The 21,942-nt window shown below is 36.2% G+C and overlaps 1 protein-coding gene across 5 annotated transcripts in view; it reads right to left on the minus strand.

The window, feature by feature from the left end:
* Positions 1–21,942, minus strand: part of MMS22L (MMS22 like, DNA repair protein) — a 129,062-nt gene that overhangs the window by 18,681 nt on the left and 88,439 nt on the right. For all 5 annotated transcript variants that reach the window (XR_007401314.1, XM_025444923.3, XM_049092387.1 and 2 more), the window contains 6 exons: positions 18,783–18,933; positions 16,238–16,389; positions 15,231–15,373; positions 9,612–9,771; positions 4,373–4,542; positions 1,214–1,425 (listed from right to left, as the gene is read on the minus strand). Coding sequence is in view for 4 of the 5 variants with exons in the window: in XM_025444923.3 (XP_025300708.3) it covers positions 1,214–1,425; positions 4,373–4,542; positions 9,612–9,771; positions 15,231–15,373; positions 16,238–16,389; positions 18,783–18,933 (988 nt within the window). In the remaining variant the exon portion in view is untranslated. The remainder of the gene's footprint in view (positions 1–1,213; positions 1,426–4,372; positions 4,543–9,611; positions 9,772–15,230; positions 15,374–16,237; positions 16,390–18,782; positions 18,934–21,942) is intronic.

The following is a 21,942-nucleotide window of genomic DNA, read 5'->3' on the forward strand; positions in this document are numbered from 1 at the left end:
AGAAGCAGTCATTTGCCAAAGGATAGCAAAGGAAAGGGAACAAAGAATATAAAGCTTCTAAACCTTAGTAACATAACACTAGGAACACACAAAAACAGAAGACAAAACAGATTTAGATATAGAATTCTGTAATAACTATCAAATCTCATTAAAAACACAGGAAAAAATACTAGGTAAGGATAATACACAGGCACAACCCAGAGATATTGTGAGTTTGGTTGTAAACCCCTGTAATAAAGTGAATGTCACAATAAAACAAGTGAAATGATTTTTTTTTATTTCTCAGTGCATATAAACCTATATTTACACTCTATTGTAGTCTATTAATGTGCAACAGCATTATGTCTAAAAAAATCAATGTATATACCTTAATTTAAAAATACCTTATTGCTAAAAAATTGCTAACCATCATCTGTGCTTTCAGCCAGTTGTAATCCTTGATCACAGACCACCATAACCAATATAATAACAACAAAGTTTGAAATATTGTGAGGACTACCAAAATGTAACACAGAGACATGAAGTGAACAAATAATGTTGGAAAAATGGTGCCAAAACACTTGCTTGATGCAGGGTTGCCACAAACCTTCAGTTTGTAATAAAAAGCATCTGTGAAGTGTAATAAAACAAGGTATAACTGTATATCACCACAGCATGTTAAAGTTTAAAAACTAATTTCATATGAAGCTAAATACTCCATGAAGACAAGGAAAAAATAATTTCTATTACTGAATCTTCCATTGTTGCAGTTAAAAGGTAGCAGAAAACCTAAGAGGTGGTTTCATTTATGGAAACAATAATAAAGTGAAGTTATTAAGACAGAGAGTAGACTAACAGAATTTCTTAGTGCTTCCTTTTTCATGTTAGTATTCATTTTTTCACTTAGATATTACCTTTTAAAAATATAAATAATGTGTTTTCTATACTAGAAAAATATACTTAATGTTTAATAAGAACTAAGAATATATGTATTTTTAGGACATATATAAGGAAAATAATAGCTATGTAGAGAAAACAAGCAATTTAAAGAGCATTGACTCAGATTGCCATGAGCAAAAGTCATTTTAGTAATTCTTAGATAATGTTTCTCAGGGAAAATAAAAGTTTCTAAACTATCAGTGTCCTAAGGGTGGCCAATACTTTGGGGATGCTTTATTTTTTAAATAAAGACGAATACATTATAGATACCATTAAAAAAAAATATTAGGTGTACCTTATGACTTGTATGATGCATTTCTTTAGAGGTGACATAGGTGGAACAGTGGTGGAGTTTCTCAATGCCAACAAAACAGGGTGTTGTCCGAGACCTAAAACATGCGGGGAAGCAGGAAGAAACCGCCCAATGTACTGCTCAATAACACTCCCTAGCAATTGGTTCAAATAGGCATTTGGATTTTGAGATTGACAACACACGATACATATGCCCTACAAGAGAAAAAAGAAGAGAAATAAGGCCAATTAATGTTAAAACAAAATATATATTAAGGAACTTACTAATTTAGTCCCTAGCATTACTATTCATGTCAGAATGTATAATTTAACCACAATCAACAAAGACACGGCCCAACATCAACAGATGATGTTAATATGGGGCTCAGGGAGTTGCTGAGCTTGGGTAGGTAACACCTACACTGTGGTATTTAACCAAACATGCATGCTTTTGGGGTGTACTCAAATGAAGCAGGGGAGAAGTGCAAGAAGATAAAGGAAACTTCCTTCTTCCTCTCATACCTAGAGAACGTGACTACCACAGTCATCAACTACATTTGTGTGTGATTTCAAAACAGTAAAATACATTTTTCAGTCAATTTTTTTTTTTTTTTTGTAGGTACTGGTCATTTATTTGAGTGACACTACAGAATTTATACTAAAAATCTTCCATGATAAGAAATGTGATAAATTTTTAAAAAATTGACAGTAAAGAAATACAGAAGAGCACAATTCTGATTATTGGCAATTTAAGAGTTTCATATGTCAGGCACTGTGCCATGTGCTTTATATCCTTTATTTAATTTAAGTTTCTCAAAAAAACATTGAGTTGGTATTATCAAATCTCTAATTTTATAGCTGAGGAAATTGAGGTTTAGAGAAGAGTTCTGTTGATTTAATCCCTTCCTTTTGTACAGAAGTTACAAAATACTTCCATATGGATTACAGGTGAAATGTATACCAACACCTTGAGAAATATAATTTTTTTCTGCCAATGGTAATAAATACCGCATATTACTAAAATACAGACAATCACCAACATAATGACATATTACATGCTAAAAGTTCACTTATAATTTGGTACTTTGTGATTCATAATGTGTTTTTCTAGAGAAATAATTAGAAATGTTTATGCCTCCATTTTTTATTACAAATGAAAGATTATTCGTAATATAAGCACAAAGCTGTTAAGATACTATCAAATAACAACTGGAAAAAGAAAAGCAATGAACTCCTCCTACCCAGTTTCTTCAATGTTTCTATTTAAAAGAAAGCACATTATTAGAAGATGAATAAATGGATATGTTCTAAAAACTCTAAAGAGGACAGCTGAGTATCTGTAAGAAATTAAAGGTATAGCTCTGTCAATTCTGCCAAATGGATAAATTCACCAAATTTTTCAATTTACTACTTACAAAATTCTAAGAATTCTTGTTTTGTTTTGTTTTGTTTTCCTTTTTTAAAAATTAGGATCCACTTCCAACATGGGGCTTGAACTCACAACTCTGAAATCAAGAGTCCCATGCTCTATGGACTGAGCCAGCCAGAGCCAGCCAGGTGCCCTTAGTAAGAATTCTTATACTATTTTGGCTTAAGAAGGTCACAGAGAGGGCAGCCTGGGTGGCTCAGTGGTTTAGCGCCACCTTCAGCCCAGGGTGTGATCCTGGAGTCCCGGATGGAGTCCCATGTCAGGCTCCCTGCATGGAGCTTGCTTCTCCCTCTGCCTGTGTCTCTGCCTGTGTCTCTGCCTCTCTCTCTCTGTGTCTCTCATGAATAAATAAAATCTTAAAAGAAAGAAAAAGAAAAAAAAAAAAAAAAGAAGGCCACAGAGAACACACTTTTCAGACTCTCCTGCTGCCCAAGGTTCCTCCCCACACATATTCCCTAGTTGGCAACACTTCATCTTTCTGCCAGCAAACATGCTAAACTTTATCATGTTACTATCAATACAGAATTGAAAAGCCAACTTAAAATTTCTTAGAAACTGTAAAAATCTGTTTAAAAAATCCATCTGTGGGAAAGACTGCTTACCACTTAATCAAATTCCATTCTCCTTTTTTTCCTCAACTTTATTGCTGAACCCCAAATTAAGAAGCACTCATCTTCAGTATGAGACACTAATAAATAACAAAGTACACTTCCAACTCTGTGGTTTCCCTTGAATGACAGATCAATATTTCCAAGTGCCTACCTAGATACTGCATAGCACCTCAAATGAAAGCCATTTAGAAATCAATTATTACCTTCATCCCTACATCTCCAGAACTGCCCTGTTAGTTAGCAACACTGCTATCTGCATAAGCAGCCACTTTAGCATCTAGGAAGTATTCTATTTCTTTCTGTTGCTCCACAACATTCACTCAGCAAGTATTTTTAATCAGATCTCCTAATTTTTTCTGCAATATGCTGTGTGAGTTCTATACCCACCACTGGCTTAGTTCAAAACTTTCAGACAATGAACTACTACTCACTGCCTTCCAAGTCTCCTATCTAACTCCCACACCAACTACTTAGATGTTGCCACCAGAAGAATCACCTCTCTAAAATGTAATATGATATGTCACTCCCACTCCCCTACTCAAAATCCATCAAAATCCATCAACAATGCATTCAAATCCCCATGTAAACGAACAAGTCCAAACCTCTTAAGTGTGCCACATTAAAGCCTTCCATTACATGGCTCCTCCTATATGAGTGTTCAACCACAACAGAATTATTTGCTCTTCCCCAGGGTGTCATACTTTCTTATACCTCATGCCTTTTTCCTGCTGTTCCCTCTGACAAGACTGGTCCTTCAACTCTTACCCACTCCGCTCCTTTACAACTAATCTCCTTTACAGTATCTTCTCTCATGTCTCTTCATCTCTGTCTGGCTAGCAGACAGCTGAGGCCTCTAAGGGCAAATACGGAGCCTACTACTGTGTCTGTTAGTCAGCCTTCTGTCTCAGCTTTATTTGCTTCTTGGGAGATTTTGCCTCTTCCATCTTTGTTTTCATAGCCAAACATAAAAGGAATTTAAAACTTGTTCAACAGAAATGCCACATGTGCAAATATATATTGAGATTAAAATGTATGGTTTTCAAATCATTAGCTTAGGAACTGTTTTAAGGCTAAGTTTCATTTTTTTTTTTTTTAAACTTGCAAGCAACAACACTTACTATACCTGGAGATACAAAGGAAGACTCTTTTGAATTGCAGTCAACATAGGTGCAGGCAGCTCCTTCTCTTGCTGTAGGACTGTATGTGGCAGCAATAAACAATCTATGATCCGGAATAGTAGTTTCTGGGCTTTAGAGGTGGCAAAGATCTGTGCCCATGATTTAACAAGAATTCCTGGCAAAGAAGAAGAGTAACAGCAGGTATGGTTACCTTCCAACCAGAGAGTTTTGCCATTCCACCATAACATTTATATTTAAAGTACATAAGACCAAGTTACAGTAGGCAATAAAAATAAACATGTATTACAGTCAAAAGACTGATGTCCTATCATTTATTTCACTAAAGAGACTATTTTTTTCTCAGAATTCTGGGCTAAGAAAAATGTACATTTCCTAAACAACTGGCATATAGTACATATACAGTCAAATGGACAATGTGATTTGGCTATACATTATGTGAATATACAGATCAAATCAGATCTCCCTTTTGCTTTGGCTGTTAGGAAACTCAGAGGCAAATTTATAACCCAACTTTAAGAACACAATTAAGACCATGCATTATGCTTTTATGTGTACTCACTTTTCCTGGGCTTTGTCATGTAGTTACTTCACGTTTACTTCTTTGGTACCTTTATCTTACATAAAATTTTATGGCTGTCTCAACACAGTTTGCAACACAAAAAGATATAACTAAATTTAATTGTTAAAGTAGGGAAAAAGGATTAGCTGTAATACCTTAAAGCAATCATGCAACCTCCCTGAACTTCACTTTTTATAACTTTCCATTGTTTAACACACACAGTGAGTTTAAATTTTGATTCTGAAAGAAGAGAAGCAGACTTCTTCAGTACATGAAATATATTATGATTTCCTTCATGCTAGGAGTCAGTTGCTATATTTGATGATAGTGGAGCTAAACAAATGAGCAGCCTTTGTTTAATAAAGTAATTAAGAGGGACACCTGGGTAGCTAAGTGGTTGAGAGTCTGGCTTTGGCTTAGGCAGTGATCCCAGGGTCCTGGGACAGAGTCCCACATCAGGCTCCTTGCAGGGAGCCTGCTTCTCCCTCTGCCTATGTCTCTGCCTCTCTCTGTCTTTCATGAATAAATAAAATCTTTAAAACAAACAAACAAACAAATACATAAAGTAATTAAGAGCAGATATCTAGTTCTCATTAGGGTATATTTCTGCTACCGAGGTCTTCTTTACTGGAAAAATTATTTATTTATTTATTTATTTTATTTGAAAAATGAATTTAAAAGGAGATCATTAAGTGCTTGCCCAAATTGCATTGTGGTACATGTACTGCATAAACTTTTATATTTTATTCCATCTTAGAAAGCAGAAGGATACAATTCAAAGCTATTTCCATAAAACAAAAAGTTTAAAATTCAAGCTCTAAAGGAAAACAAAAATACTCTTATAGAAGAGTATATTGATGTTAAAAGAAAAAAGCCCAACCAATAATCACTTCTAAGAACAACAAACAGCAACATTAATCTTCTGTTGTAAAAGGAAATACAATAATCAATCATAAAGAAACACAATGCTCACTTAGCAGTATTTTAAATAATGCTTGCTTGCTCCTCATTTTTCCAGTAGGAGGAAAACTGGAGAATGACAGCAATGTAAGAAGAACTCACATCCTAAGTAACATTAATATGCCCGTAAAGGGAACTGCCATCACCAATGACATTTGAAATGATTCATATCACTCTTAGGTGTCACACAGGAATTGACTTATAAAGAGCAAGGCTCTTCCAACCAAAAATGCATCATCTACCCTCATATTTCATCTTCTGCAATGGTTAATACACTTTGCTGAAGATCTTAAGTTTTAGGAGTTCATAGAAGGTAGAGGCAATCCATTTGTTTTACTGCCAAATCAGAACCCTAGGTTGTTGTTGTTTTTAAAGATTTATTTATTTGAGAGAGAGAGAGAGAGCATGCATGAGCACAGGGGAGGGGCAGAGGGAGCAAGAGAATCTTAAGCAGACTCCGTGCTGAGCAAGGAGCCCGAAGTATGGTTCGATCCCAGACCCCTTAGATCATGACCTGAGCCAAAATCAAAAGTCAGATACTCAAGTGACTGAGCTGCACAGAACCCTATTTTTAAAGTTTCAGTGAAGAACATTTAAAAGTGTGTGGTATTAAAAATGCAAAGAGAAAGAAAATTTTTAAGTAAAAAACTTTGAGAAAGATATAAATGCATAGTATAGCTTTGTAAAAAATCAAGTCTTTTACCTGGCTATAAACATATCATTTATATGTAACTGATGATGCTGAAAATGCAGAAAAATTGTGGAGAGCATACTTGAACAACTGGAAGAGAGCTGCACTGTAAGAGTTCTTATGTGTTTACTTATTTTCTATTCTATGCATATACTATGCCTTAAAAAAAAAAAAGAGGATTGGGATCATGTACAATAGGCATTTAAAAATGTATGTATAGTTAGAAAGTATCTTTGCTCACTTAGGAACATTAAAAGATAAATTCTGTACTATTAGCTAGGTTTATAAAATCATTATATTCAAGAAATATTTAGTATATGCCATCTCCCATACTGGTGAAACTCTTCAACTGATGTATCCCCAGTTCCCAATCGAGTACCTAATACATAACTCAGGAAATGTTCTTATTTGTTCAAAACACAACATGACAATGGGAATAAAAAGTTAAAAAAATATGGCCACTATCACAAGTGAGTTTAAAATTTAGTAGGGGAGTGCTAAGTACACAAATAATTATAAAAGCTGGCAAACCATGAGAAATGTCTTAAGAGATGGACAGATGAAGCATAATCAGGGAAACCAAGTCTACCCAGGAGTGTGGAAAACATAGAAGATTTGTGTTGGGCACTGAGGGTCATGGCCAAATTTCACTTACAAAGAAAAAAAAAGAATGACTAAAGAGAGAAGAAATGACCAAAAGAAAAACATGGGATGGAAAAGAGATATAAAGAGTGAGAAAAACCACAAAAAATGAGAAAGAGTAGGAAAGCTGAAGATACTACTCATGACTCAATCCTTTCTCAGAAATTATTGAGTTACAAAGTAAAATTGGGGATCCCTGGGTGGCTCAGCGATTTAGTGCCTGCCTTCAGCCCAAGGTGTGATCCTGGAGTCCTGGGATCGAGTCCCATGTCGGGCTCCCTGCATGGAGCCTGCTTCTCCCTCTGCCTGTGTCTCTGCCTCTCTCTTTCTCTGTGTCTCTCATGAATAAATAAATAAAATCTTTAAAAACAAAACACAACAACAAAAAAAAAAGTAAAATCCCAGATGCCCTAATCTTTTTTTTTTTTTTTAAAGATTTATTTTTATTTATTGATGATAGACAGAGAGAGAGAGAGAGAGAGAGGGAGCGAGAGAGAGAGGGAGAGGCAGGAGGAGGAAGAAGAAGGCTCCATGCCGGGAGCCTGATGTGGGACTCAATCCCGGGATTCCAGGATCGTGCCCTGGGCCAAAGGCAGGCGCTAAACCGCTGAGCCACCCAGGGATCCCCGCAGATGCCCTAATCTTAAGTGTGATTTTATCAACAGTTTGTACCTTCCACTAGCCATCTTGTAAGCGGACAGCAGAGGTATCCCCAGTTAGGAACTGGCCAGGTAGATAAAACACAGTTTTTGTGGTTAACTCCTTCTCTCAAGTGAATAGGATAACCCAAATCCACATACTTAAAAGAAGGTTTGAACCCTTAAAAGTTTATACTTGCTCTTCCTCTATTTTGTTCTGAGCCTTTTACATAAAGACAATAAATTATCTGTTAATTTCTAACACATAAATGGGGAACACTGTATCAATATATTCTGTCCCCAGTCTCTGAGATTTAGACAAAAGGAAAGAATACAGATCTACCTCCCATTAAGTCAAAACTCAACTATGTAACTAAACAAAGAAGGTCCTCAATTTTTTATGAGGAGAATTTTATCCTCGGTCTACATATCACCAATCTGAATATGATTTTGCAATTATGATGATCATATGTTTTGTGAAATAAAGACATATTCTGAAATCACACATTTAGCTGGGCAAAAATCTAACAGAGACTAATAAATTATGAGCCTGAACACTGAAATACTTATTCATCTACATTTTACTACATTAAATTTCTAAGAAATTATCACTTACATTTTTCTCTAAAATTAAGATGCTTGTACTGCTACTATAGCTTTCACTACATTTCAACATCATCCATATTTACACATTTTTGCATTCTTTTATCCTTCACAACAAAGATAAAAGGTTTCAGACAGCCCAAATCAGGTTTATTCATATGTTCACAAGATCAAAGGGAGCAGATATAAGGTTTAGGCCACAGAGAAATTAAAAAACAAAAAGAACAAAAACAAAAAAATAAACAACAAACTAAAACAAACAAAACCCTTCAATTCCCTATAAAAATTTCTAAGGGAATCCTTCTCATTTCCCTTTATTCAGTTCCTATTTTTGGTTAGTAACATGGTTTTAGTGAACAAAGATATTCAAATTACTGACTTCTTCAAGAAGGATGAACTGTGTTGTTATAGCACAAGCACAGAAAAAGATTTCTTTCTGAAAGGAGAAAACAGAGTATTATGAGAAGGAAGATTTGAAGCAGAAGTATCTCTAGTGTTATAATAAATTCTTTCCTGACCTCTTTCATACAGAGCAGACCAGAAAAATAGAAGGGAGTGATGGTTTCCTGATATTTTAAATTCTAAGAAAGCACAGATAATCACTAAAAAAAAGTCCATTTTAATTATCTAAGTAGTCACAATGTGAGTGATTCACAACAGAGTACTGATGGCAAATTGGTATTAGCATATTTTCTGTTTTGGCCATAATTAATTTTAGTATTAACACAAGCATAGCAAGAAAAGTTCTGAAAGGAGGTGGGACAAGACAGGGGTACACTAGTAGAAAGCCAACACAAATTACTCTAAAGTAAATCATTGTCTTTCAAATTATTCTTATGATTGTATGGAGAACAGTGATTTAGCCAGTGTATTAACATATTCCTATCTATCATAATACTATAGGTTCAACCTAAGGAAGTTTTATTTTTTTATTTTTTAAATATTTTATTTATTTATTCATGAGAGACAGAGAGAGACAGGCAGAGACACAGGCAGAGGGAGAAGGAGAAGCAGGCTCCATGCAGGGACTCGATCCGGGGTCTCCAGGATCACACTGGGCTGTAGGCGGTGCTAAACTGCTGCGCCACAGGGGCTATCCAGGAAGTTTTAATAATGTCAGGAGTACATACCCATCATCCTATACGTCAGTTGCAGCCCTGCACTGGAAATTTTTTTTCCCAAATAAGGTTTTATATATTTTAATATTTCACCAAGGTATTCTAAGGACTTTGTGACCATGGCAGATTTATCAGAAAGTGTCTGCAGATTCCCATAAGTAATACCAACAGCCTATAAAAATAAAAGGAAAAACATGATTTAGATTTCCAAGTTTTACACAATACTGACTTTGAAAAATAAAGAAAATTTTTCTCTCCACACATACTCATTACATTTTTAAGTGTACATCCTTAACTTTCCAATAAATGTTCACAGCAATTAAAAAATTCCAGTGGAAAGAACTAAGTCTTGCCTTTTATAATTAAAATAAAGGTTAAAAGAATAAAAAAAAATCAATGGAACTTATACAAAAACTTTATCAAATCACATTAAGACTTCCAGACATCTTAGTATACAACTGGCAATTAGAATCCCCAAGTTCCTATAAGGAAAACCTATAAGCAAGGTTACTAAATTCTTTTCTTTTTTAAGATTTTATTTATTTATTTGAGAGACAGCACATGTACCTGCACGCAGAGGCAAGGGGGAGGGGCAGAAGGAGAGGGAGCAGCAGACTCCTGGCTGAGCAGAGAGCCCGGATATGGGTCTCCATTCCAGGACCCTGGGATCATGGCCTTACTGGGGTGAGCCACCCAGCATGCCCCAAGGTTACCAAATTCTTACATGTTAAGACCTCTATAAAGCTCACTTCTGTGATATGAGTAGATTTTTTTCCTCCTTCAATTTTCTCTATGAGCCATTAGAGCCAGCTTAACTTTCTCAGAGGAAAAATGATGAAGTACAAAAGGTACAGATGGCAAAATGGTGAGGCAGTAGGAGAAATGGGAGGTAAGGTGGTGAGAGAAGGTAAAGTGGGAAGAGGACAGGAAATAAAAGAGTAAGTTCAGGTAGGTGGAGAATAAGCAAGAAGAGAGCAGTCACAACAAGGATCAAGAGAAGACTGGCTGGGGATGGGTTGGGAGGTTTGAGAAGAGTAGCAAAATTTTCAAATCATTATTGGTGACTGACTTACAGTGGATTTCAAAGACCTACATTGGACATAATAATACCTGTATACATAGTGATGTAATTTTTCTCCTGCGGCTCTCAGCAGATAAGAGAAAGAAGAGAAAGCAAGTGGTTGCACCAGTCCAAGGTTGAAGGTGTGTAGGGAGAACCAGAAGAACAAAGATGGAAGACTGTAGGTATGCTGGTAAGAGTACAGCTGCAGTGAGGCCCCCAATGGGTCTAATTAAGGTGGATAGGGAAGCAGCGAGACCTTGAAAGGATGCTGCGCAGGGAGAAGAGGAAGTGGTAGGTCATGTGAGGTCACTTGGAGACCTGGAGGCAGAGGTCATGATAACTAAAGAGCTCTCAGATAATCCAGGTGATGCCACAGCATCACTTAGGTTTAGTCATGGGAGTGGGTCAACGAAGTAGAGCAGAAGTGATGATCCTGAAAAGACTTGTGGAGGAGCTCTTGAAATGAGGGATTAGGTTAAGTTATTCAAGGTGATATTAAAGTTAGCCATGTTGATAAAAATGTAGAATGTTGGAAAAGATAAGGAATCTATGAACTGGAGTGACTGTGAAGTGGATGATGAAAAACAGCAACAAAAGATAGACTGGATCAATCTCTTTCAATTTAGCTTTCTGCCTTTGGTTCTCTACACACTTCCTTTCCTAGATCAGAAGTTCTCAAACTTCTCAGTTTCCTTTTTAAACACTTAAAAGTTGAGGATCTTACAGTGCTTATTATTATTTGGAGTAATATTTATGGATATTTACCATATAAGAAATGAAAAGAGACATTTAAATCATTTGTTCATTCAAAAATAATAAGCATTATATGTTAATAGTAAAATCTTTACAGAAAACAGCTTCTTTCTTACAACAAAAAAATTAGTGATAAATTTTACATTTTTGTAAATCTCTTTAATGTCTGACTTAATAGAAGATCACTAGATTCTCATATCTGTTTCTGCACAAAATCTGCTGCAGTATGTTGTAGATGAAAATAACTGAATCTCACATATATATGTAACTGGAAGAGAAAGAAGTATTTTAATTGATTTTTCAGAGAACTGTGAGAATTCCTCTTTGATATTATACCAAAATTTGACAAGTGGTATTTCTTAAAGGTTATCTATTATCGTATTGAAAACTATGTCAACACCTATTCTGTGTTAATTCTTCCAGCAAGAATTGTAACACATTTAAAATGCGGTCTGCCAGAAAAACTCATTAGTGACTCAGTGCCCATATTCATTGATATTCAGATATTCAGCATAAACCATATTATTTGCACAAACAGTCTAGGCTCAGTGAGCCATTCGTAGCAGGAAATGGTGGGAAAAACCTAAGGCCCCATTCACCAGCCAAGGGGCCAGACTTGCAAGATTCTGCTACACTGCTACATTAAAAGCCTCTGATTGATTTTGCTCTTCAAATGAATGTTTAATACCCATGCATGCTTTTAAAAAGCTTGCTTGGTCATTTGGAAAACTCTGGCTCACTGAGTTATACACCTTCTCAATGTGGACACACTTCATTATTCCTTAAAAAAACATACCTGTTAATACTACCACCAGAAGAAAAGTCTTTACGTATCATGAAGCTCTCAAGCTCATAATGGCAAATACAAGTTTCTAAAATTCTAATTTTCTTAAAAGCTCAAGTTATGTCATCAGCAACAAACACTGTCAGTTGGTTTTTTTTTTTTTTTTGAAGTGATACTCATTTCATACATTTCTGAGAAAATGTCTGCTAAATGCCCAAATCTGAATAACCATACTTTGTTAGTTGTTCTTTCAAGATAAAAGCAGTCAGGTCAGCTTGTAATTTAAATTATCACACAAGTGCTATTTATTCACAGATAACCACTTTGCTTTATACGCAGCAGATGTGCTTTAAGCGCACTTCCCATTGACATTAAAGGACATGTACTCAAAGATTAAAATTTCATAAAGTTAATAATTTTACCACTTCATTAAGGACATTCGTAATGAAATCAGATTCTTTTTCTTTTTTTTTTTTTTTCCTGTGACTGTATGGCAGTGAAAATGATAATGACCACCAATATAATCTTGGGCCGTAATACCGATTTGTACTCAAGTTTTTGTACTATTCGTGCAAATGCCAATACACTTTTGAGCTTGTAAAATTACTAGAAAGGTACCAGTAACCCCCAGAGGTCTATGAAACACACTTTTGAGAACTACTGATCTAGATCTCAGTATTTTTCTCATGTTTAGCCTTCATCTCCCTGGACTATAAAACATGTATTTCTTAGATTATCTCAGGTATTTCTTTGACTCTCCCTATTTACATGTCATACTACCATTTCTGTGAAGAGAAGAATTAACATAGTGGGCCCTAGACTGACTGCTATCTTTAAAAAAGGCCTACTTGCAAGTCTGGCCCCTTGGCTGGTGAATGGGGCCTTAGGTTTTTCCCACCATTTCCTGCTACGAATGGCTCACTGAGCCTAGACTGTTTGTGCAAATAATATGGTTTATGCTGAATATCTGAATATCAATGAATATGGGCACTGAGTCACTAATGAGTTTTTCTGGCAGACCGCATTTTAGATGTGTTGTTACAATTCCTTGCTGGAAGAATTAACCATGTCCACTGCAATCCCCGGAAGAGGACCCTCAGAAGCCACACCTGGTGTTTCCAGACTTCACCACAGGTGCCCTTTCTCTTTGCTGACTGAGCTATGAATTTTCACTGTAATAAGTCATAAATGTGAGTACAACTATATACTGAGCTTAGTCCTCCCAGCAAATCATATAGAACTTAGAAATGGTGCTTGTTTACACAATCTTAAACTAAACCAGTTTAAAATTGAACTCTCACATACTTCTCCCTTACCCTAAATCATGATGTTCCTATTTCTCCTTAGGGTATAATCATTCTTCTGGTTAAACACAGTATTTATTTCATATCCCTTCAAAAACCTCATAATTCAATTTATAATTCCTTTTAAATCTAATTTCTGGCCAACGGTTCTTCTGCACCTTTAATCTGCTCTACCGTTACTAATTTTCTTAAAAAGTCATTTGATCAAATCAGACCTACTTAAAAATTTATAAAGCCTTCATACTGTTCACAGGAGAAAATCCAAACTTCTTAGACCAAGACGCTCTGAATTATTAACCTACTGAATGATCTATAATTGGCATTTAGCATATACTGTCTCACTATTTTAACCTTTGTGTTTATCTTGTATGCTCAGACAAGTTAAAAAGTTCTCTAAGATCAAGGACTACTTCTTTTGTTTTTTGTAAACCCTTAAGAAATCCCAGCCTAATACTACCTAGCATTTAGCAAACAACTGTTATTTATTGAGTGATGAAGGAACAATTAATTAATTCAGATTGGTTTAAATTAGTAGAGTCTCTGAAAACTATTAGTGAAATAAATGACTTCTACTTCCCTCTCTGATCCAGGATGGTTCCTAAGCATAGGTGTGTAAGTACAGGCTAAGATGCAGTCGACTACTAAATAAAAGGCTCAAAAGAAATATCTGTTTTATATCTGTATAGACTATTACTAAATATTTTTAGTATTTATATGATACCACTAATCATCATACAATTGTATTTTAACTTAATGTAAACCAATGGAAGAATTCACATTTATGGAAAGAGCTTATAGGTTGCATTTATTTTCATTGCAGTTAATACCAAACACTTTGTGGGAAAATAAACCTACTTTTATTGTGAATAGCTTACAAAAACACTAATCCAAACATGTTAACAACTTCAACAAGGCTATAAAGCAAAGAATACCATGTAATAGAAATTCCTGCAAAATTAATAATTAAAAGTCAAATGTTGAAAGGAACTATTTATTATGGAGACAAAACTAAACAAATGAATTGGATTTTAAAGCCCCAACCATAACGATGTGAAGCAGTTGGTGGTTATGCTAAAAACAATAACATTTTACTGTAAAATTTACTGTTTGCTACAGGGTGGTAAACATTAAGTTGAAAGTATTATGGACCATGTACAAGGCAATCTAATTCCCAAGTACCTGGAAAGTATTGCTATCCAGCAATTTCAACAATAAGATATTCTTACAATTGACAGAAGCCTTAGAGTGAGGCTATTATGCAGCATTCACTTTTTTTTTTTTTTTAAAGATTTTATTGATTTATTTCCTTAGAGAAAGCAAGCACAAGTGTGGGGAGGGGGCAGAGGAAGAGAAAGAATCTCAAGCAGACTCTGCTGAGTGTGGAGCCTGACATGGGGCTCGATCTCACAACCCTGAGATTATGACCTGAGCCGAAATCATGAGCCCGCTGCTTAACCAACTAAGCCACCAAGGTTCCCCTATTATGTAACATTCTTTAGTCATTAGTTTTCATTAAATGTATTCCTCTGCTGTCCTTAGGAGTGAATTGTACTAAACCAAAGAGTCACATTTTTATTCCTCCATAATTTTATAATAGCAGGCAAGCAATAATATGATTCAATTTAAAATAATTCATTTCATAGGAAAACTTTATATAAACACTTCAAGTTTTTGTGAGAAAATAATTTTAACTCATCTGGACAGTTATACTAATAAGTGAAAAATACCTCAAAAAATAGAACAAGTGCTTTTGTAGGGTCTTCTGGACTGAAGAAATATTCAATCTGAGCTTTTGAGAAAATATTCCTTACTTCTGAGAGTTTATATAGCAACCTTGTCAGTTCAGCCAACTGTTCCAAGTACTCTTTTTCTGTTGAGATAAAAATAATATAAAATTTGTATTTATTATACACATTTATATTACACACATATACAGAGAAAAGAGTAGGGAATGCAACATTCATTTATAACATCTTTAAAAAAAATCAAATTTCCACATAATTAAAGACTTTCAATTAAGTCTCTAAGGAAATACTTTATTAAAACCAAACAAATATATACTTGTGAATGTCCTAGCCCAAAAGTTATTCATGTAAAGTTAAATGATGTAATAAGGTATCAAAGTAAATTTGGAGCATTGTTTTCGGTCCAGCCTTTGTAAGACTTAAAAGCGGCCATAAAAACAGCTTTATGAAAAGGCATGTCCTATAGACAACCGGAACTGTATGGATATTTTTAAAAAATAAAGAAAGTGCAAGTATTACTCTATGGCTAATAATAGTAAAGCAGAAGAAAGGTAAAGTATCTAATATAAAACGGGAAAGAATTATTCATAATTGGGTATTTTTCTTTTTAAGGTGTTAACAGTGTGATATCTGGTTATTTACTTTATAGTTCTACTTTTTTGTGTGTGATCAGTTTAAGGTAAAAAAAACAGCTTGTCACCTGAGAGCAAGTTTTTGTTCCTGGCTTCCAAGGCAACAAGTTCTTTTATCTTTACAGGAGAGAAATTTGTCATATATGGTAACAGGAAAATATCAAGAAAAAGAAACAGGCTGCAAAAGGAAATAAGTTACTATATATATATATATATATATATATATATATATATATATTACAAATATACTTTATATAATATTACAAATATATTTTGTATCTTTTCCTATTAATTTGTGTAACAGGAAATTTTAAACAGATTTAGATATCTAAAAAGCAAAATGCCTGAAATACTTACCAACTATCTGTCCAGGATTTGTATCAAGGAACAAATCATCAGGCACATAGAGGTTGTTTATATACATTTGCAAAACACAACGAATCCATGATCTTACAGTTAAGGCTTGAAAAGATACACAGCCTGAATGAGAAAGTGCTTCACATAACATGCTGTAAAAATAAGTTATAGGTATTAAAAACCAAAACCATAACCAAAACCTAAACCTGACAGTATGTTCCCTGAACATAGAGATTAAGAAATGAAGGAAAACACTGTAACATACACCACTTCTTGGCCTCACTTATTTTACAGACATACACATTAATGAAGATAGGCACTGTTGAAAATAAACACTACAGATACACTTGAAAAGAGGTTTTACATAAATATTCTTGCTTTCATCTGTAATCTTCTAATTTTTAATTTTCCTCTTTCCATCGGTAGCACATGTGTAGGGTTATGCCAAGGAAGAGACAGTAAGGTTAAAATGGGAAAATTGAGGTAGGGGCTTATAACCAGCTAGGTGAGATGATAATGAAGTATCAAATACAAAAAAAATAGTGGCCCTCAGAGTAAATAAAAACAGCAGTACTGATGACCATTTGTGTAAGAAAAAATTAAAGACAAAGTATATTTTTATGTGGGTCTTCTAACCAATCCCATTCCCATTCCTTTCTTTCCTGCTACCCCTCCTCATGGGTGGTTGTTATTAAGGAAGTCCAAAGTACCGTCTGATAGGAAAAAAACAAAAATAAAAATCTTTATGAAGCCAAAGGCCTGACTAAATCTGTTATCTACTCATTTTATAATGGGGGGGGGGTAGTAGAAAGGATGAGGGTGGTCTTAAAACCATAAAATGTTAGGTAAAGTCAGAATTTAAATAATACATATAAATCATAACTGTGGGGCACCTGCATGGCTCACTGATCAGTTAAGTGTCAGTCTTTGGCTCAGGTCATGATCTCTGCATCCTGGGATAGAGCCCTGACTCCGGCTCCCTGCTCAGCAGGGTGTCTGCTTATCCCTCTCTGTCTGCCCCCACTCCACTTTTACACACTCTCTCTCCCTCTCTAATAAATGAATTAAATAAAAAAATAGTTTGAAAAACTATGAAAATAAGTTGCCACAAAGAGTACACAGTGCAGAACACAGGTTTGTCATGTATTACCTATACAACCTGCCCCAAATAATTTAACACCTTTACATTTCAGTTTCTTCAACTGTTATTATACACCAAATATTATTTTTTAAACTAAGTTTCAGTAAAATAGTTTCAGAAACTAAACAAATAAGTTAGTTTCAGCAAATAGTTTTAGCAAAAGTATTTAGAAAATTCGAATAATCTTTGCTATTATAGAATTCTCAAGCTAGAAGAGATTCTAGAAATAATCCAATTGAAGTTAAACTCCCTTACCTTACTACTGAAAGCCCATGAGAAGGTGATTTAATGTCTGCTTGGTGAGCTTTTTTATGAAAAGACCACCTCACCGAATGGCATCTCCCTTATCACTAGCAGCTTGGACAGGAACTACAAGGGTCTCTTAGGTTTGAGTATTCATTTTATTTTCCCTCATTTTGATATTCTTTTTTTTTTTTAAGATTTTATTTATTTATTCATAGAGACACAGAAGAGAGAGAGGGGCAGAGGAACAGGCAGAGGGAGAAGCAGGCTCCATGAAGGGAGCCCGATGTGGGACTCGATCCAGGGTCCCCAGGATCACACCCCAGGCTGGCTGCAGGCGGCGCTAAACCGCTGCGCCACCAGGGTTGCCCTCATCTTGATATTCTTATTCAAATCCTCCTGATTATACTATTTCTATTTTTATTTGTTTGTTTACTTATTTTAAAGATTTATTTATTTATTTATTTGTTCATTCATTCATTCATTCATTCAGAGAGAGAGAGAGAGAGAGACAGGCAGAGGAAGAAGCAGGCTCCATGCAGGAGCCCGACGTGGGACTTGATCCCAGGTCTCCAGGATCACACCCCGGGATGCAGGCGGCGCTAAACTGCTGCACCACCGGGGCTGCCCTTTATCTTTATTTATTGTGTGTTTTTTTGTATTAGGGTTCCTCAGATCTATTATGTAACAAAGCAGGAGACACAGAAGAGGAACCAATGTTCAGGGCAATGAAGTCTTGTTCATAATAATACAAGAGTCAAGTCTTTAAAAATCTAACTGTGAAAGGGAAAGCTATTATTAAATCTAAAAATACAGTAATATACTAGTATCTTACAGACCAGGAATATTAATTGCAAAATTTCTTTCACAAAGTGAGTATAGGAAGGTCATTTCAGAATAGAATAAGGCAGTCCTATAAAAAGTTTTGAAAAAGGGCATAAACAGCAAGGTTTTATTTGTGTTTTAAAGCAGGCTGCTGCCATTGTCAAATGCGATACATCCAAAAGCAAAAAAACAAAAACAAAAACAAAAACAAAAAAACAGCCAAGTGAGAATACATGTAGTAAGATCATTTTTTATTTGTGAAGATTCTTACTTTCTTAATGCATTGATCAATCATGAGTTTCTATTAATGTGCACACCTGACATCGGGTTACTTACCTATTTTGTAGGCAATGACTTAAATATCTTGCTACAACTTTGGGCCAGATGATATCATCCCAACCAAAAAGTTGCATCACTGATATAACTGGCTGGGGCTGAAGATCTGATGGAGCTGTGCTGGGCATGTCCACTGCTAGCAAAGTAAAATCTAGGTTTAAAGTGGGAGAAATTTATGGTGAAGAATTTTTCAAAACTATTCCCCCCACCAAATTATACTGATAGTGAGAGAAAGAACTCAGCACTCAATAATAAAATATCACATTTAGAAATGCAGAACTAACAAAAAGCAAAAACTGAACTACATTCACGTTGCCAAAGAAATTTATGGAGCACTCATGTAGATCTCCAAGAACGGGTCTAGAATAATCTATCTCGGCATTATCACCATGAAATCTATAATGGCTTCTTCAAATTCCAAATTCTATATCTGGTGTTTCTGCTAATGTGCCTCTCTCACTCAAAAAAACCATTTAAAAAAATATTTCTAGCACTGACTTTTCTCCAAAAAAAGCTAATATACCACCAGCCACAGAGAAGACATCACACTTACCTTAGACACTAGTCTTCTGTTACACGGCAAACTCCTATAATCAGTGTCATTCCACTTCCTCAGAACCCACTAAGCCTAGGAACTCGAATTCCTTAGTTAACCACATTAAACAAATATACTTTATTTTGTGATTTCCTGGGAATTCTCCAACTTAATTTATATTATATTAATTTATGTCAATAAATTGCTTATGAAGCACTGGCTCCTAAGCAGCTCTCTCAAACAGTGGCAGTCTATATTTCTCACCTCTCTCCTACATTTGAAGTACAGATAGGAGAGTTTGTTCTCTGGTCCCATGGCTGCTTCTACAGCATTCTCCCTTTCCTCCTCCTGAAAACCTCCAGCTTTGTCTCTCACATCATCAGATCCCAGTCACTAATGAATGCTTCTTGCTGTGTTCGCTTCCCCTCATTCCTTTAAGACCATAGCTCACTAACAACGTGCTCTCTCGTAGCACTCCTATCATAATCCTCGATGGCTTTCTTCTAATATCCTGGCCTCTCAGTTTCCCGAATTCCCCTTCTCAGTGAATCTATTTTCCATTCTGTTTCAGCCATTCACTTCTGGGCTGATACTGAGATATTGGCATTACCAATAGGTGCATTCTCTCCATAATTTCCACTTCCGGGACCCTCCTTCTGGCACCATACTAGCTTTCAAACCCTCTGCCTCTAGGTCCCCTGTTCCCAACAACTATGTGATTCTACCAGGACCTACAATTCATTGATCCTACAACTTTTTCCCTGTCCCTCACTGCACTTTCATGCCTCATCTTTCCCTTTTTAGGCAGTTTGATTGCACAAGCACTGTTATGCTTGTTTTGTATACTGTCAACTCCCTTTCTTCTTCTTGATTCGTTGTACTTGTTTGGAAAAAAGCATCTGTTCATCCCAACTCTTGGGGTCTTCTCTCCACATGCACCTATACCAGTGTAAAGGGCTGGTGAGCTGACTGACCTTACTTTAAATTTATGACTACAAACTTTAAGTTGGATCTCAGAGCTGGCCAGCATTCCTGCTACCTCATTACAATCCACTCAGACTTTTATTATCCTGGTGGGCTACTACATACCTTCTTTCCTCTCTGTCACCAGCCAGCACCTCCTCCCTGTCCTCACTTTCAGCTAATGGCCTTAATTATTATTTCACAGTGAAATGAGAAACAAAAGCAAAGAACTACCACAAACTCCTGCCACCTCTGCCTAGACGCCTCCACCTGGGCTACAGACTGCCTTCTCTTCTGCTACTACAGATGATCAGAGGCCAAATCCTCTATGGGATCTTGTTATCTCTTGGGCATGGAAACACAAGAGACCCTCTTATATCGTCAAGTTTTCCCTCACTCCAGAACATTCCTGTCCGAATTACAAATATGCTAAAATTTCTCCTGTGTTATGAAAAAAACCCACAAATCTCTTTGACCCCACACTTGCCTCCCTCCCTCTAGCTAATATCGTTTTTCTACTTCTCTTAAAAAAGTGATAAAAAGATTTATCTGCATTTGCAACCTGCAATTCATCTTACATTTTCCCCTTGAATCCTCTTCAATCCGGCCACTGACCTCCCATCCTGCTACAGCCAATGACCCATCTCAGGCCTCCTCTGACTTGATCCATTACTGGCATTGGAGCGGTTGAGGACATCCCCTTTCCTTGAAATGTTTTGTCACTTGATTTCCAGGGCACTAGCCTTGGTTTCCCTCTTACTGACATTCCTTTGCAGTCTCCTCCCTTGGTTCCTTTTTATCCTACACATCTGAACATAGGAATATTCTGGGGCCCCAACCTTAAACTTTTCTTTTCACCAACTTACTCTCATCAGCCACCTCATCCGGTTCATAGTTTGACTACTTACACATAGGTTCCCAACTGAACCTCCTCCCTGAACCTTACACTCATTATCCAAGTGCCTGCTCAACATCTTTTCTTACATTTTAGTGGATAACTGGAAAAAAAAAAAAAAAAGTCCAGTATCAAAGTCCTAGATTTCCCTCATACATATCTACTCCTGCCACAGTTTTCCTCACCGCAGCACACAGGGGATTCTTTCTGTATTCTGCTTCCTATATCCTATCCACTTAAAAATTCTATCGGCTCTATTTTCAAAATGCTTGCCTTCAGGTTGGAAACCTGACCACTCCGTACCACCTGTGCTCCCATGTGAGCCCAAGTTGCTCATTTCTGAGCGGTCCCTAACTGGCCTCGCTGTTGTCTGTTCTCAGTCTAGCAGCCAGAAGGATGCTCCCTACTCCTCTGCTCTGAACTCTTCCAACAGCTTCTCATCTCAGAGTCAAGGCAAAAGTCTTTACGAGTGCATACAAGGGAGAACACCAGCTAGCTCCCTGATACCTTCTGATCATATCTCTTGTCTCTCTCCCTTTCTTATGCCTTGTGACCTTTTATGGCTTCCCTGTGGTTCCTCAAACACACCAGACATACCCTTGCCTCTGGACTGGTGCACAGCCTTGGTCTCTCGCTTCCTTCAGGTTTCTACCTAAATGGTGCTTACTCGAGCCTTCCTATTTAAAATCACAGTTTGTGGGACACCTGGGTGGCTTAGCGGTTGAACATCTGCCTTTGGCTTAGGGTGTGATCCTGGAGTTCCAGGA

This window comes from Canis lupus, chromosome 12 (genome assembly GCF_003254725.2).
Source record: "Canis lupus dingo isolate Sandy chromosome 12, ASM325472v2, whole genome shotgun sequence".
Classification (NCBI taxonomy): Eukaryota; Metazoa; Chordata; class Mammalia; order Carnivora; family Canidae; genus Canis; species Canis lupus.